Below are 11,869 nucleotides of genomic sequence, written 5' to 3' on the forward strand. Positions count from 1 at the left end.
GGTCTCCTCCAGAGAAAGAGCACAGGGAAATTTGGGAGTGTAGGGGGTGGGGGGTAGTCCTGTGCTGTACACCGGGATGCCTGCGGACTGGCCTGAAGGACAGGAAAGGGCATCTTTATAGTCACCCAGGGAGGCTGGCACTAGTAATCCATTAATTTTATTTGACTAAACTTCCCTCCCGCATGGGGATTACAGTTCCTTGCTGGGCACCACTGGGGCTCTCCATCCATCCAGACCCCAGCTCTGGGGACTAGGAGAGGGCATGCAAGGGGCCAGAGTGTTGGCTCCTGTCCCAGGCTCATTGACTCCCTCTGCTTCCCCTTTGCCTTCGCAGCAAAGCTTCCAGAAAACCCCTCACCACCACCACCACCACCACCACCACTCCATTTTGCCTCTTCCCTCTTTCTCCCGTGCCAGCCTCACAATTTCGGACTGGGTCTTCTCTGTGAACTCTGCAGGACGCTGCTAGCCAGGGCCTGCCCCAGGGGAGGAAGCGGTTGCTTCCTCCAGGGAGCTCCTTACCTGCTCCGGAGCACCCTTCCTGATTAAGAAGAGTAACTTGATCCTCACTGGGGACCTTTCTCAGGTTTCCTCCCACTCTTCTGAAAAAGAGAAGGCAGAGTGGAATTTCAGATCCTCATGGGATCCAGACATTCTAGAGCCACAGAGGCTGGATAACCCTCCAGAACGACTGCCCTGAGAGAACCGTAAATGAAAGCCATTCCCCGAAACCTTTTTAACCAACTGTAGCCTTTAAGATCTGTCTCCAGGGACTGCCCTGTAGTTAACACCCACTCCTTGCACTAGCACAGGGCAGAGCAGAGCTGCTCCTCAGGGTGCTGAAGCAGAATGGTCATGGGAGGGAGCTTCCTTTGTCTCCCACGGAGTGACTGGTGGGTTTGAACTGCCAGTCTTCTGGTTTATCTACCTAGCATCACATTGAGAGCCACTCCAGAGGCTAATGGGAGGCTGGGGCAGTGAGTTGGTGTCAAGGGAGAAGAAACAACTTGGAGAAGGCGGATGGGCACGATGGCACAGCTCTAAAGAATGATCAAGGCCACCTCGTGTTCTGTGTAGGGCATCCGAAAGGTCCCACAAGAAGTCATTTCCCACCAACTCTCTGAAAACTGCTTGTATATTTTCAAACCAGAAAAAAAAATGCATTGTTAAAAAAGTAAAAACTGCAGGTCTATCTAGATAAGGGAGGCTGGATAAACAATCTGAAGGAGAAAAGAGTGGTACTGATGATTCCGGGGGAACATGGGAGAGGGCGAGGTGGGGGAAAGGAAGTGGTGTCAACCAACCCAGGGACAAGGGAACAACAAGTGATCCAAAGTCAGTGGCAAGGAGGGTGTAAGAGGCCTGGTAGGGATTAGTCAAGGGCAATGTAACCAAGAGGAATTACTGAAACCCAAATGAAGGCTGAGCATGATAGTGGGACAAGAGGAAAGTAAAAGGAAATAAAGGAAAGAACTAGGAGGCAAAGGGCATTTATAGAGGTCTAAATACAGGCATATACATATGTAAATATATATGATGGGTAAATAGATCTATGTGCATATATTTATAGGTTTAGTATTAAGGTAGCAGATGGACATCAGGCCTCCACTCAAGTACTCCCTCAATGCAAGAACATTGTTCTATTAACCTGGCATTCCATGATGCTCACCTTCCCGACACAATGACACAATTGCTGAAGACAAATGTGTGCATAAGCAAATGTGAAGAAAGCTGATGGTGCCCGGCTATCAAAAGATATAGCATCAGAAGTCTTAAAGGCTTGAAGGTAAACAAGCAGCCATCTAGCTCAGAAGCAACAAAACCCACATAGAAGAAGCACACTAGCCTGTGTGATCATGAGGTGTCAATGGGATCAGATATCAGGCATCAAAGAACAAAAAATCATATTGTGAATGAGGGGGAGTACGTAGTGGAGACCCAAGTCCATCTGTAGGTAACTGGACATCTCCTTACAGAAGCGTTGCAGAGAGGAGACGAGCCAGGGTGCAGTGCAGCAACAATGACACATAAACTTTCCTCTAGTTCTTTAATGCTTCCCCACCCCCACCCTGGCCACTATCATGATCCCAATTCTCCCTTACAAATCCCGCTAAACCAGAGGATGTACACTGGTAGAGATAGGAACTGGAAGCACAGGGAATCCAGGACAGATGATCCCTTCAGGACCAGTGGTGAGAGTGGCAGTTGTGGTAGGGTGGAGGGAAGGTGGGGAGAAAGGGGGAACTGATTCCAAGGATCTACATGTGACCTCCTCCCTGGGGGATGGACAACAGAAAAGTGGGTGAAGGGAGACATTGGACAGTGCAAGATATGACAAAATAATTTCTAAATTATCAAGGGTTCATGAGGGAGGAGGGAGTAGAAAGGGAGGAGAAAATGAGCTGATACCAAGGACTCAAGTAGAAAGCAAATGTTTTGAGAATGATGAGGGCAACAAATGTACACATGTGCTTGACACACGATGGATGATGGATGGATTGTGTGAGAGTTGTACGAGCCCCTAATAAAATGATTTTACAAATAAATTAAAAAAACTAACTCTTAAGATTTGTTGGGGTCATCCTCCCAAGGACCTTGAAACAAAATAGATTTTCCTTCGATGCCTTGACCTCCCAACAAAACAAAAGAACACCGAGTCTCCAGGGAGCCAGGCAGAACCCCCTTCTGAAAGGAGCAAAGGCGGTGATACTGCTCCTGTTACCAAAATGAGTAAGAAGTGAAGAAGAGGAGGGACTTACCTGGAGTCACAGGTGGGCATTGGCCTGGGCTACAGTTCTGATTCCAGTCTCACCTGCCTGGAGCCGGGGCAAGGGGGAAGGCCGTGGTCCCAAGCCCACGTCCTCTGGGTCATGGGTGTTGCTGTGCCAATGTCCTTTCCCCACTGTGGCCAGATAAGAGGCAGCCTTCACAGTCACAATGCTTCCGGGTCACAGAGGCGCTGGCCCCTGGACCAACCTCTGGCCGGGAGCTCTCTTGGGGGACCTCTTCTGGCAGGTACTACAGGGCTCAGATGGGCCCTATGGCCTGGGGCACCTCGCCACTGGGGGGAAGGCTGGGCCAGACCAAGGCATTACCTGTAGCACTGACCCCATGGAGGAGACGGAGTGGACACACAGGCAGCCCAAGTCCGAGGACCTAAGAGTTGGGCTCATCAGCTGGGCGGGGACCTACCTCACTTTCGAGGCCTATAAGAATACAGTCACTGCTTCAGCGAAGGGGTTAGGCAAGAGACAGGTAATAAAGCCAACCTGTACGCGAGCCAACTTTCCAAGTGGCCAAGGTTTCCTTCTGGGGTGGGAAGTGGGGTGCACTCTCAGCCTAATGCCCCATCTAGTCTCCATCATCACCACCTGCTCGACTTTAGCCCCTAGGTTTTCACTGCTCAGTGTCCCCGCTCTAAACATGCCCGAGGAGGGGAGGCCTCAGCCGTGGTCTTCCTACCTTCCCTGGTTCTCACTCCCCCTACCCTCCACCCCAGCACAGAAGGATGGTGTCGTCACAGAGAGTTGGAGGGCCCAGGACACAGGGCGTCAGGGGAAAGTTGGACTAGCGGGGTTACAGCAAGGCCTATGGCTCTGTTCTGCTTGCAATCTGGGAAGAATGAAGGGCCTAGCGTTCCTTTTGGAGAGAGTTAGGGGCGCCTGAGGGTGGCTGCCTGGATGAGGGAGGCAGGCACAGAGTGCTCTCGCTTGTCACAAGGCTGGTGGCCACCTCAAGCAGACTGTGGGGTTCTCATTGCGCCCCCTGCCACGATGGGAGCTGGCCTTAGGCTAGAGGCGTTAGCTGAGTATTCCAACACTCTCTCCAGGACTGGGGGGGGGGAGGGGGGGAGAAGCAAGACTGAAACCAAAGCATTTCTCAGCAAACTGGTGCCGGAAAGGGAGTGAGGCTTACCTTCTGTCTGGTGCAGGAACGGCCCGCTAGACTTAGCTAGCGAGAAGCTCTGTGGCTCCAGGGATGGATGTGGCCGGAGACGCTCCTGCTTGCTGCCAGCTGGGAGGGTGGCAGGGCCGGTGTGGAGGGCAGGCGGTGCTGCGGTACAGCCAGGGGCGCCGGGCGGTGGTTGGGCTCCTGGCTCGACTCACCTGGTGATACCCATCTCCACCCCGCCCTCCTGCTGTGCCAGACTTGGGAACTCCTGGTGAGCAATGAACAGGAGTCGCAGGCCGTGGTCCGGCTCCGAAGCCTGCAGGGCCTCTACCTGCTGTCCGAGGGCGACGGCTCCGTGTGCTACGGGAGGCCGAGAAGCAGCCACCACGGGTGCTTCCTCTTGCGTTTCCACCGCAACGGCAAGTGGACCCTCCAGTGCATCCTCAGCGGGCGCTATCTGGAGTCGGACGGCGAGGATGTGTTCTGCAATTCCAGGGTCCTCTCAGCCTACCACATGTGGGCGCCCCGGCCAGCCCTGCATGTCCACGTGACCCTCTACAGCCCCCTCTACCACTGCTTCGCCCGGGCTGACCCCACCATCGGCCGAGTCTGGGTGGACACGCCAGTCCCCTGCCTGGAGGAATGCGGCTTCCTGATGCATTTCCAAGATGGTTGCTACCACCTGGAGACCTCGACACACCTCTTCCTGTCCCACTTGGATCGACTGGTGGCCCAGCCCTCGCCCCAGACCACCTTTCACATGGAAATCCGGCCAGGAGGGCTGGTGGCACTGAGCGATGGAGAGGGGGGAATGCTCTACCCGCAGGGTGCCAGACAGCTCCTGGGCCTGGGCTCCAGTCCCCATCGGGGCGAGGAGTGGTTCGTCCTGCAGCACTGCCCAGCCTGGGTCACCCTCAAGTCCAGAGCACGGAAGTACATCTCCGTCTTCTACGGCAAGTGCGGGGCCCAGGGACAAAGCAGAGAGGCAGGGGTGGGACTGAGCGGGGGTTGGGGCTCTGACCTGCTCTGGTGTGTTCTTCCTCTGCAGATGTTGAGGTCTATGCTGCCGTAGAGCGCCTAACCCCAATGTCCTTGTTCCAGTTTGAATGTAACAAGGAGGCTCCACACTTGCAGCTTCGTTCAACCAATGGCTGCTACTTAGTCCAGGTGAGACCTGAATTCTTAAGCCTCAGTCTTAAGCCCCCTGAACTCTCTCTCTTGAAGCTTTCTCTTGTGGACTGGTGAGGGTCATTGTGAATTCCCTAGTGTCTAAATGGTCATGTGCATCCAATTGAACCTCCCTTTTTTTTAGTTAATGTTATTGAGGCCTGTTTACATACAACAGACCACACTCATTTTCAAGTGTGCACTTCAATAAAAGCTTGACAATTATGTACACCAAGGTAATCGTAAACAATCACCCTAGAAACGATTTCCATCACTCCAGGCTACAATCGATCCGTTTTCTGTCACATAGAACAAATTTGCTTCCTCAAGAATTTTACCTCTGTGTTTTTGAGTGTGTAGCTCTGGCAGTATAGTAGGTTACTCGTTGGGCTGTTAATCACACGGTCAGCAGTTCAAAACCACCAGCCACCCTGCAGACAGAAGATGAGGCTTTCTACTCCCGTAAAGCTTCACCGTCTTGGAAACCCGGAAGGGTAACTCTACTCTGCCTCCAAGTCAGAATCAACTTGATGGCAGCGAGTCAGTGAGTTTGGTGTGTTGGTGATGGTGGGAGGGTGGTTTTTTGGGGGAGGAGGGGTGTTTTTGAGACACATCTGTAATATTGCCTGTATTGGTTAGACATTCCTTTTTCATCGCTGAATAGTGTTCCATGTTGTTGTCCCCATGTAGTTGGCCCCAAGGTGTAACCGAGCAGAACTTGTTCCATGGGGTTTTCTTGGCTATGATATTTATGGAATCAGATTACACAAGCCTTTCTTCTGTCAAGACACTGGGTGGGTTTGAACCACCAACCACTGGGTGAGCAGCCAGTCACAAGCCATTTGCCCCCTTCAAGCTTCTTACTATCTGTAAACACAAACAGCATTTGTTTCTCCACTCCCTTACAAATTAACATTTGAATTGTATCCACTTTGAGTTGTCATGAATAAAGTTTCCATCAATATTTATATACTGCATTTTCATGTGTCTTGGGGTAAATCTCTAGAAATGGAATTACTAAGTCATATGACTCATAGATGTTTGATTTTATGAGAAAATGTCCAACTGTTTTCTAAAGTTACTGTATCAGGTTACATTTCCACCAGGAATGTGTGAGGGTTAATTGTTCTCCATCCTTGTCAGCACTTGGTATTGTCTGAATTTTCTATGTTAGCCTCTCTAAGGGCATCTTATCATGGCTCTAATTTGAATTTTTCTTCGAATAAGCAATGTGTTTGTTTTTTCATGTGTTTGTTGCCTATTTGTATATCTTCTCTGAAGTGGTGTCTTAAATCTTTGCCTATTTTTAATTGTGGTGTTTGTCTTATTTTGGAGTTGTAAGAGTTCTTAGTCTGTTCAGTCAAGTCCTTTGCCCCAAACTCTATATTCTAAATACCTTCTCCTGGTCTGTGGCTTGTGTTTTCATTTGCTTAATGACGTCTTTGGGAGAACAAAAGATTTTATGTTCATGATGCTCAAGTTGCCCATTTTTATTTAAGTGGCTAATAATTTTTACATTAAAAAATGGATACCTGAGCAATGCCTCCCCCAAATCACAAGGTCTTTCTACTAGAAGCTTCGTAGCTTAGTTTACATGAAGTTGGCAGAAAGGCTCTCTCACTCATTGCCATCAAGTCGATGCCGACTCATAGTGACCCATAGAGAGCAGTGTGGAACTACCTCATGCATTTCCAAGACTGTAACTATTTACAGGAGTAGAAAGCTTTTCTCCCAAGAAGCAGCTGGCTGGCAGTTTCAAACTTCTGACCTTTCAGATAGCAGCCCAATGGGTAACCAGTACACACCACCAGTGCTCCCTTGGCAGAAAGGCTAAAGTTCCCTTTTCTCTGTACATGTATGCCATCCCCTTTGATGCTAGGCTCGCTGGGATACAGCACAGCCTGGCCGTGGGAACTGAGGGGCACAATCCATTCTCATAAAGGATGAGATAATACAAAATATACAGGCGTGGGGGTGCGGAAGGATGGGGGAGTGATGAAAGGCTGATGTGGGGAGGACATGGGGAGGAGGTTCTAGGGATTAAAATGGCAGAAGGGCTGAGGAGACATTCAGCCCTTGCTCCTGCCCTCTGTTCCCAGCGGCGCCACAGACCAGTGATGGCTGATGGGCACCCTCTGGAGTCGGACACCTTCTTCCGCATGCACTGGAATTGCGGCCGGATCATGCTGCAGGCCTCCAACGGGCGCTTCGTGGGTGTCACCGCCAACGGCCTGCTGATAGCCAATGCCAGCGTTCCAGGTGAGCAGCCAGGCCCTCTTGCAGGTCGCTCTGAGTCAGTCGGGGATGCTTTTTAGAAGGTGCAGGGGTGACAGAGAACCTCGGAGCCGCGTCCTAAGCTCAGGGCTTGTGCGCTCATCCCATCCCAGAGTGTTTCCTTCGGGAAAGCAGATGGCATCCTCCAGGTCTGCCTCGTGGGCTTCTCCCCAACATTGACCTCACTCACATATCTCAGAAGAAGAAAGATGCTCCCCATCTGTTGAGCTCAGCCCTGTGCGAGGTGCCTCTTTTCACAAGCATCAGCTTTAAGGCCAGACACCTCGTTTCCGTTTTCAAGAGGAGCTTCAAAAAGTTCTTGAGAAAATGGGACGAGAAGGTAATGGAATTTTCCCATGAACTTTCTGGGGGTTGCTCATATGCACATCTTTTCACACTTAGCCTTGACCTTCTGCTTCCATCTGGATAAACATCTTCTGGATTCCTGGCAGGCCAGGACTGACCAGCTCAGCGATTCCCCACACCCTCTTTCTCACACTCAAACCCTTCCTTTTTCTCTCAGGCCACAATGAGGAATTTGGGATTCGATTAGCCAACCGCCCCTTCCTGGCACTGCGGGGGCGCTATGGGTATGTGGGCACCTCATCAGACCACGACCTCATACAGTGTAACATGGACCAGCCGGACTGCATCCACCTGCTACCCTGTCGTCAGGGCGTCTACCACTTCCAGGGTGAGGAGCCCCTCTTCTCGGTCCCAGGGTGCTCACTGAAGCCCCCGCCCCCACCCCTGCTGGACCTAGACCCAGACATAAGGGCCTGCTCATCATAAAAGGGAAAACAAGATTTCACCCAACCAAGACCCCCAGAGGAGGTTGGTAGAATGGTGCTTCCTCCTGGCCTTCTACACATCCACAGAGAGCCCTTCCACAGCACTAGGCCAGGGCAGCCATGGGGTGGGGCTTGCTCCTAGAAGCTGCAGGGTCAGAGGACCGTCCTCCCAGACAACCTACCAACCCAAATTTTCCCAACCCCACACCCGACCCCAGCACAGAGTGGCTCCTTCTGGTCAATTACATCCTTCGGCACCTTTCGCCCTTGGGGCAAGTTTGCCCTCAACTTCTACATCCAGCTTCGAGGGAGCAACTTGCTCACAGTCCTGGCACCCAATGGCTTCTACATGCGAGCCGACCGGAGCGGCACCCTATTGGCTGACAGCGAAGACATTACCAAAGAGTGTATCTGGGAATTTTAGGTAAAGGCAAGTGGAAGTGGTTGGGAGGTGACGGGAAGGCCCGAATGTGGCCTGATCACCCGGCGACATGGAGTCCAAGGCTGTGCCTTTCCACGCGGGGCGTCTAAACCTGGAGTTGCTAGAGAAGGTGAGGAATCATATCTAGGTTTCGCTGCGAAGCCACATTGGCATGTGCTTCTGAGCACACCTGGGGTTGGGGGCTGGATGGGGTGAAATGCGCCTGCGCATTTAGTTCTCTCGTGTAAGATGCAGACGGTCACCTGCTTTTCGGAGAGGGGGATGGAGATGTAAGACGTGCTGTGAGGTGGTGCTTTCCAGCTTTGGGTGCTCTATTCATCCCCGCCCTTCCTGGTTCTCTGGGGGAGGGGGGCTGATGGTCCCCAGATGTTTCTCTTCAGCCCAAAACTTGCAGGCAGGCAGTTCGTTCACTCCAGTGCACCTTGTCACAACCTCAGCAAGCTGAAATCAGACTTCCCCATCTTTCCTTCCCGAACTGACTCTCTGCTTCCTGGTCTCCCAAGACCACCTGGAGTTCGGCCATCCTCCCGGACACTCAAGCCCTCAGCATTGTCTCTCATTCTCCCTTTCGCGCCACCACACCTTGCACATTGCTGGATATTGCCCCAGCCTTGTCTCTAGAGGACTGGCTCCTGCTCAGCTCACTTGCACGGCTAGGCCCTGCACTGCTTCCAGGGCTGGCCATTGCTTTTATTCCCATGCAATCTATTCTCCACCCCACCCCTCATTTTTGTAAGCTGTCGTCGAGTCAACCCCAAACTCATACAAGGTGGGAGAGGACCACTGTGATTCCTGGGGGTTTCAAAAGTAGATCCCCAGGTTGGCCTTCCGAGTCTATCTTAGTGTGGAAGCTCCACTCGGCATCCTAGCAATGTGTAAGCCTTCACAATGGCAGGTGAGTGGTGGCTACACTGGAGGTCCACTGGATGGGGATCATGCCCAGTTTCCTGCATGGAAGGTGAGAATTCTCCCACGGAGTCACCTCTGCCTTTCATGTGCTACCAGCTGAAAATGCTGCCTCTACTCCCTTGCTCACAACTCTTCAGGGCCTCCTGTTACTGTGAGTTCTGCTCCTTCACGATTGACCTGACTTGAAGGAGCCTGGTGATGTAGTGAGTATCTGAAGCTACCCTACCACAAGGTTCATAGTTCAAAACCACCAGTCACTCCTTAGGAGAAAGATGAAGGCTTTCTACTACTGTAAAGAGCGCCAGTCTCAGAACCCCACAGAGGCAACTCTTCTCTGTCCTGGAGGGTCGCTGTGTGTCGGAATCGACTCAGTGGTACTGAGTTTGGTTTCCCTGATTTGGAGGGTCAAAGGGGGGTTGGTTGTAAGAAGAACTTAGGTTTTGTCTAAATTCAAAGCTAATAAGATTAATTTACTAGTTCTGTGACCTTATCTGAAAACTGGTAATACGATCTAGTTCTTAGAGGGTTGTGAAGGTTCCATCACAATGTGAATCTAAATATAGATCTTCCATACCTAGGTACGCCTTGCCTCTATTGCCTCCATTGTCATCATTTTCTACAATTGTCTGCATAGACACCTTATTGTGGCCTACTAAGGATCCCTCGTGACGCCAAGTCTTGGGCATTGAGTTGCTAACTGCAAGGTTGGCAGTTCTAAACTCACCAGCCACTCTGAGGAAAAAAGTTGAGGCTGCCTGCTCCTGTAAAGATTTCGTTTCAGAAATCCTCTAGGGCCTCACTGCGAGTTAAAATCAACTCAAGGGCAGTGGGTTTGGGTCTTTTAATTAGTGGCCAAACTGTGACAAATAAAATGCATCCCTCAGTGCCTCATTTTCTTAAGAGTCTGGATTGAGAGACTTTTTCAGGCTCCTTCATTCTCAGAGAACAGCACAAGGAAGCTTCACAATATGTGTGGGGAAATGGGATGAAGACATACGTGGATTTTTCCATGAACTTTTGAAGCGTCCTCATTATTTTGTGGGGAGCGCTGCAGAGCTGTTTGGGATTCAGAAAGACCTGGACTCTAGTTAGATTTTTATGGGGTACATTTATTGTTTGACCCTCAATAAATTAACCTCTTAAGGCCACCTTCTCCTCATTAAATGGGACGATAGATAGCATCTATCTCAGAAGGTTGTGAATGTGGCCTGAGATAATGAATGTGACATGCCTGGCCCTCTAATGTGCTTGTTGTCCACCACAAGCCTTCCCCAGCTCAGTCCCAGCTCTAGGTAAATCCAACTCAGGTGTTTTTGCACCGTTTGTTTGATATTCTAATTAAGCTATACGGCCTTCTCCAATTCTGTAGCTTTCCCTGCTGGGGTTGATTTCTCATCAAGATTGGGACATGACTAAAAAAGAAAAAAAGAATGGGACATGACTTTATTCTCTCTTCTCTTACAGGATCTTACGAAGTTTCTCCCAGCACCCAGACATCAATCACTAATTGATGAATTGTAAAAGTGTCTCTGTCCTGTTCTGTCCCCAGGTCAGCGGGACGACACTTGCCGAAATCCAATACCTCCAGGAGAAATTCATGTACTAAGCAGAACAGGAACCCCAGAGTCAAGATCCATGAGAAGACTATCTGTTACACAACTTTTCCTACCCAGTTTAGCGGAACACCTGTTTCAAGAGACAATACATCACAACAGGCCACCCCCAAGTCCTTGTGTGCCTCTGATTCCGTACAAACTAGGGGATCTAGAAGTGGGTGGTTACGGGGGCTGCAGGCTCCTTTTAAGTTCTACCCAGAAGAGAGCTGGCCACTGGTGCTCCATTGACCCTCTCCCTTCCAGCAGGGCCCTTACTAGTCCCTGTGACACCATGAGGAGCCAGCTTTGCCCTCAGGGATTCAGAATCTAAGGATGACTCTACCTATAACCCCTTGGTCTAGAAAGAAGAAGGATGGCTAATACTATGGGAATAGGGAGTAGTAATCACATCTTATGCATAATGGCTCCCACCCTACGAATTCCTAGATATCTTCGCCTTTGATCCAACAAGATGTGTGTGGCAGGCACCAACCCCTCCCCCAATGTCCCATCTTTTTCAGGGAGCTGAATTCATTTACCCAAGGTCCTGTGATTAATCACAACAAATTTGGGCCACTGATTCCATTCTTCCAACCCTAATGTTCACTAGGAGTCCTGGTGGCGTAGCAGTTACTCGTTGGACTGTGATCCGCAAGGTCAGAAGTTCAAAACCATCAGCCACTCTGTGGGAGAAAGATGAAGCTTTCTATTGCCATAAACAGTTAGAGTCCCAGAAACTCACAGGAGCAGTTCTACTCTGTCCTATAGTGTCACTGTGAGTTGGCAGTTAAGTAAATGTT

At 50.6% G+C, this 11,869-nt stretch overlaps 1 protein-coding gene across 1 annotated transcript; it reads left to right on the top strand.

Annotated features, from left to right (window-relative positions):
• Positions 1–3,111: 3,111 nt before the first annotated feature.
• FSCN3 (fascin actin-bundling protein 3) lies at positions 3,112–9,046 on the top strand. The gene is made up of 6 exons (XM_075557711.1): positions 3,112–3,255; positions 4,148–4,844; positions 4,940–5,058; positions 7,158–7,317; positions 7,856–8,026; positions 8,342–9,046. The coding sequence occupies exons 1-6, from the start codon at positions 3,112–3,114 to the stop codon at positions 8,545–8,547; spliced, it is 1,497 nt and encodes a 498-aa protein (XP_075413826.1). The 3' UTR covers positions 8,548–9,046.
• The last annotated feature ends 2,823 nt before the right edge of the window (positions 9,047–11,869 follow it).

This window comes from Tenrec ecaudatus, chromosome 9, assembly GCF_050624435.1.
Source record: "Tenrec ecaudatus isolate mTenEca1 chromosome 9, mTenEca1.hap1, whole genome shotgun sequence".
Classification (NCBI taxonomy): Eukaryota; Metazoa; Chordata; class Mammalia; order Afrosoricida; family Tenrecidae; genus Tenrec; species Tenrec ecaudatus.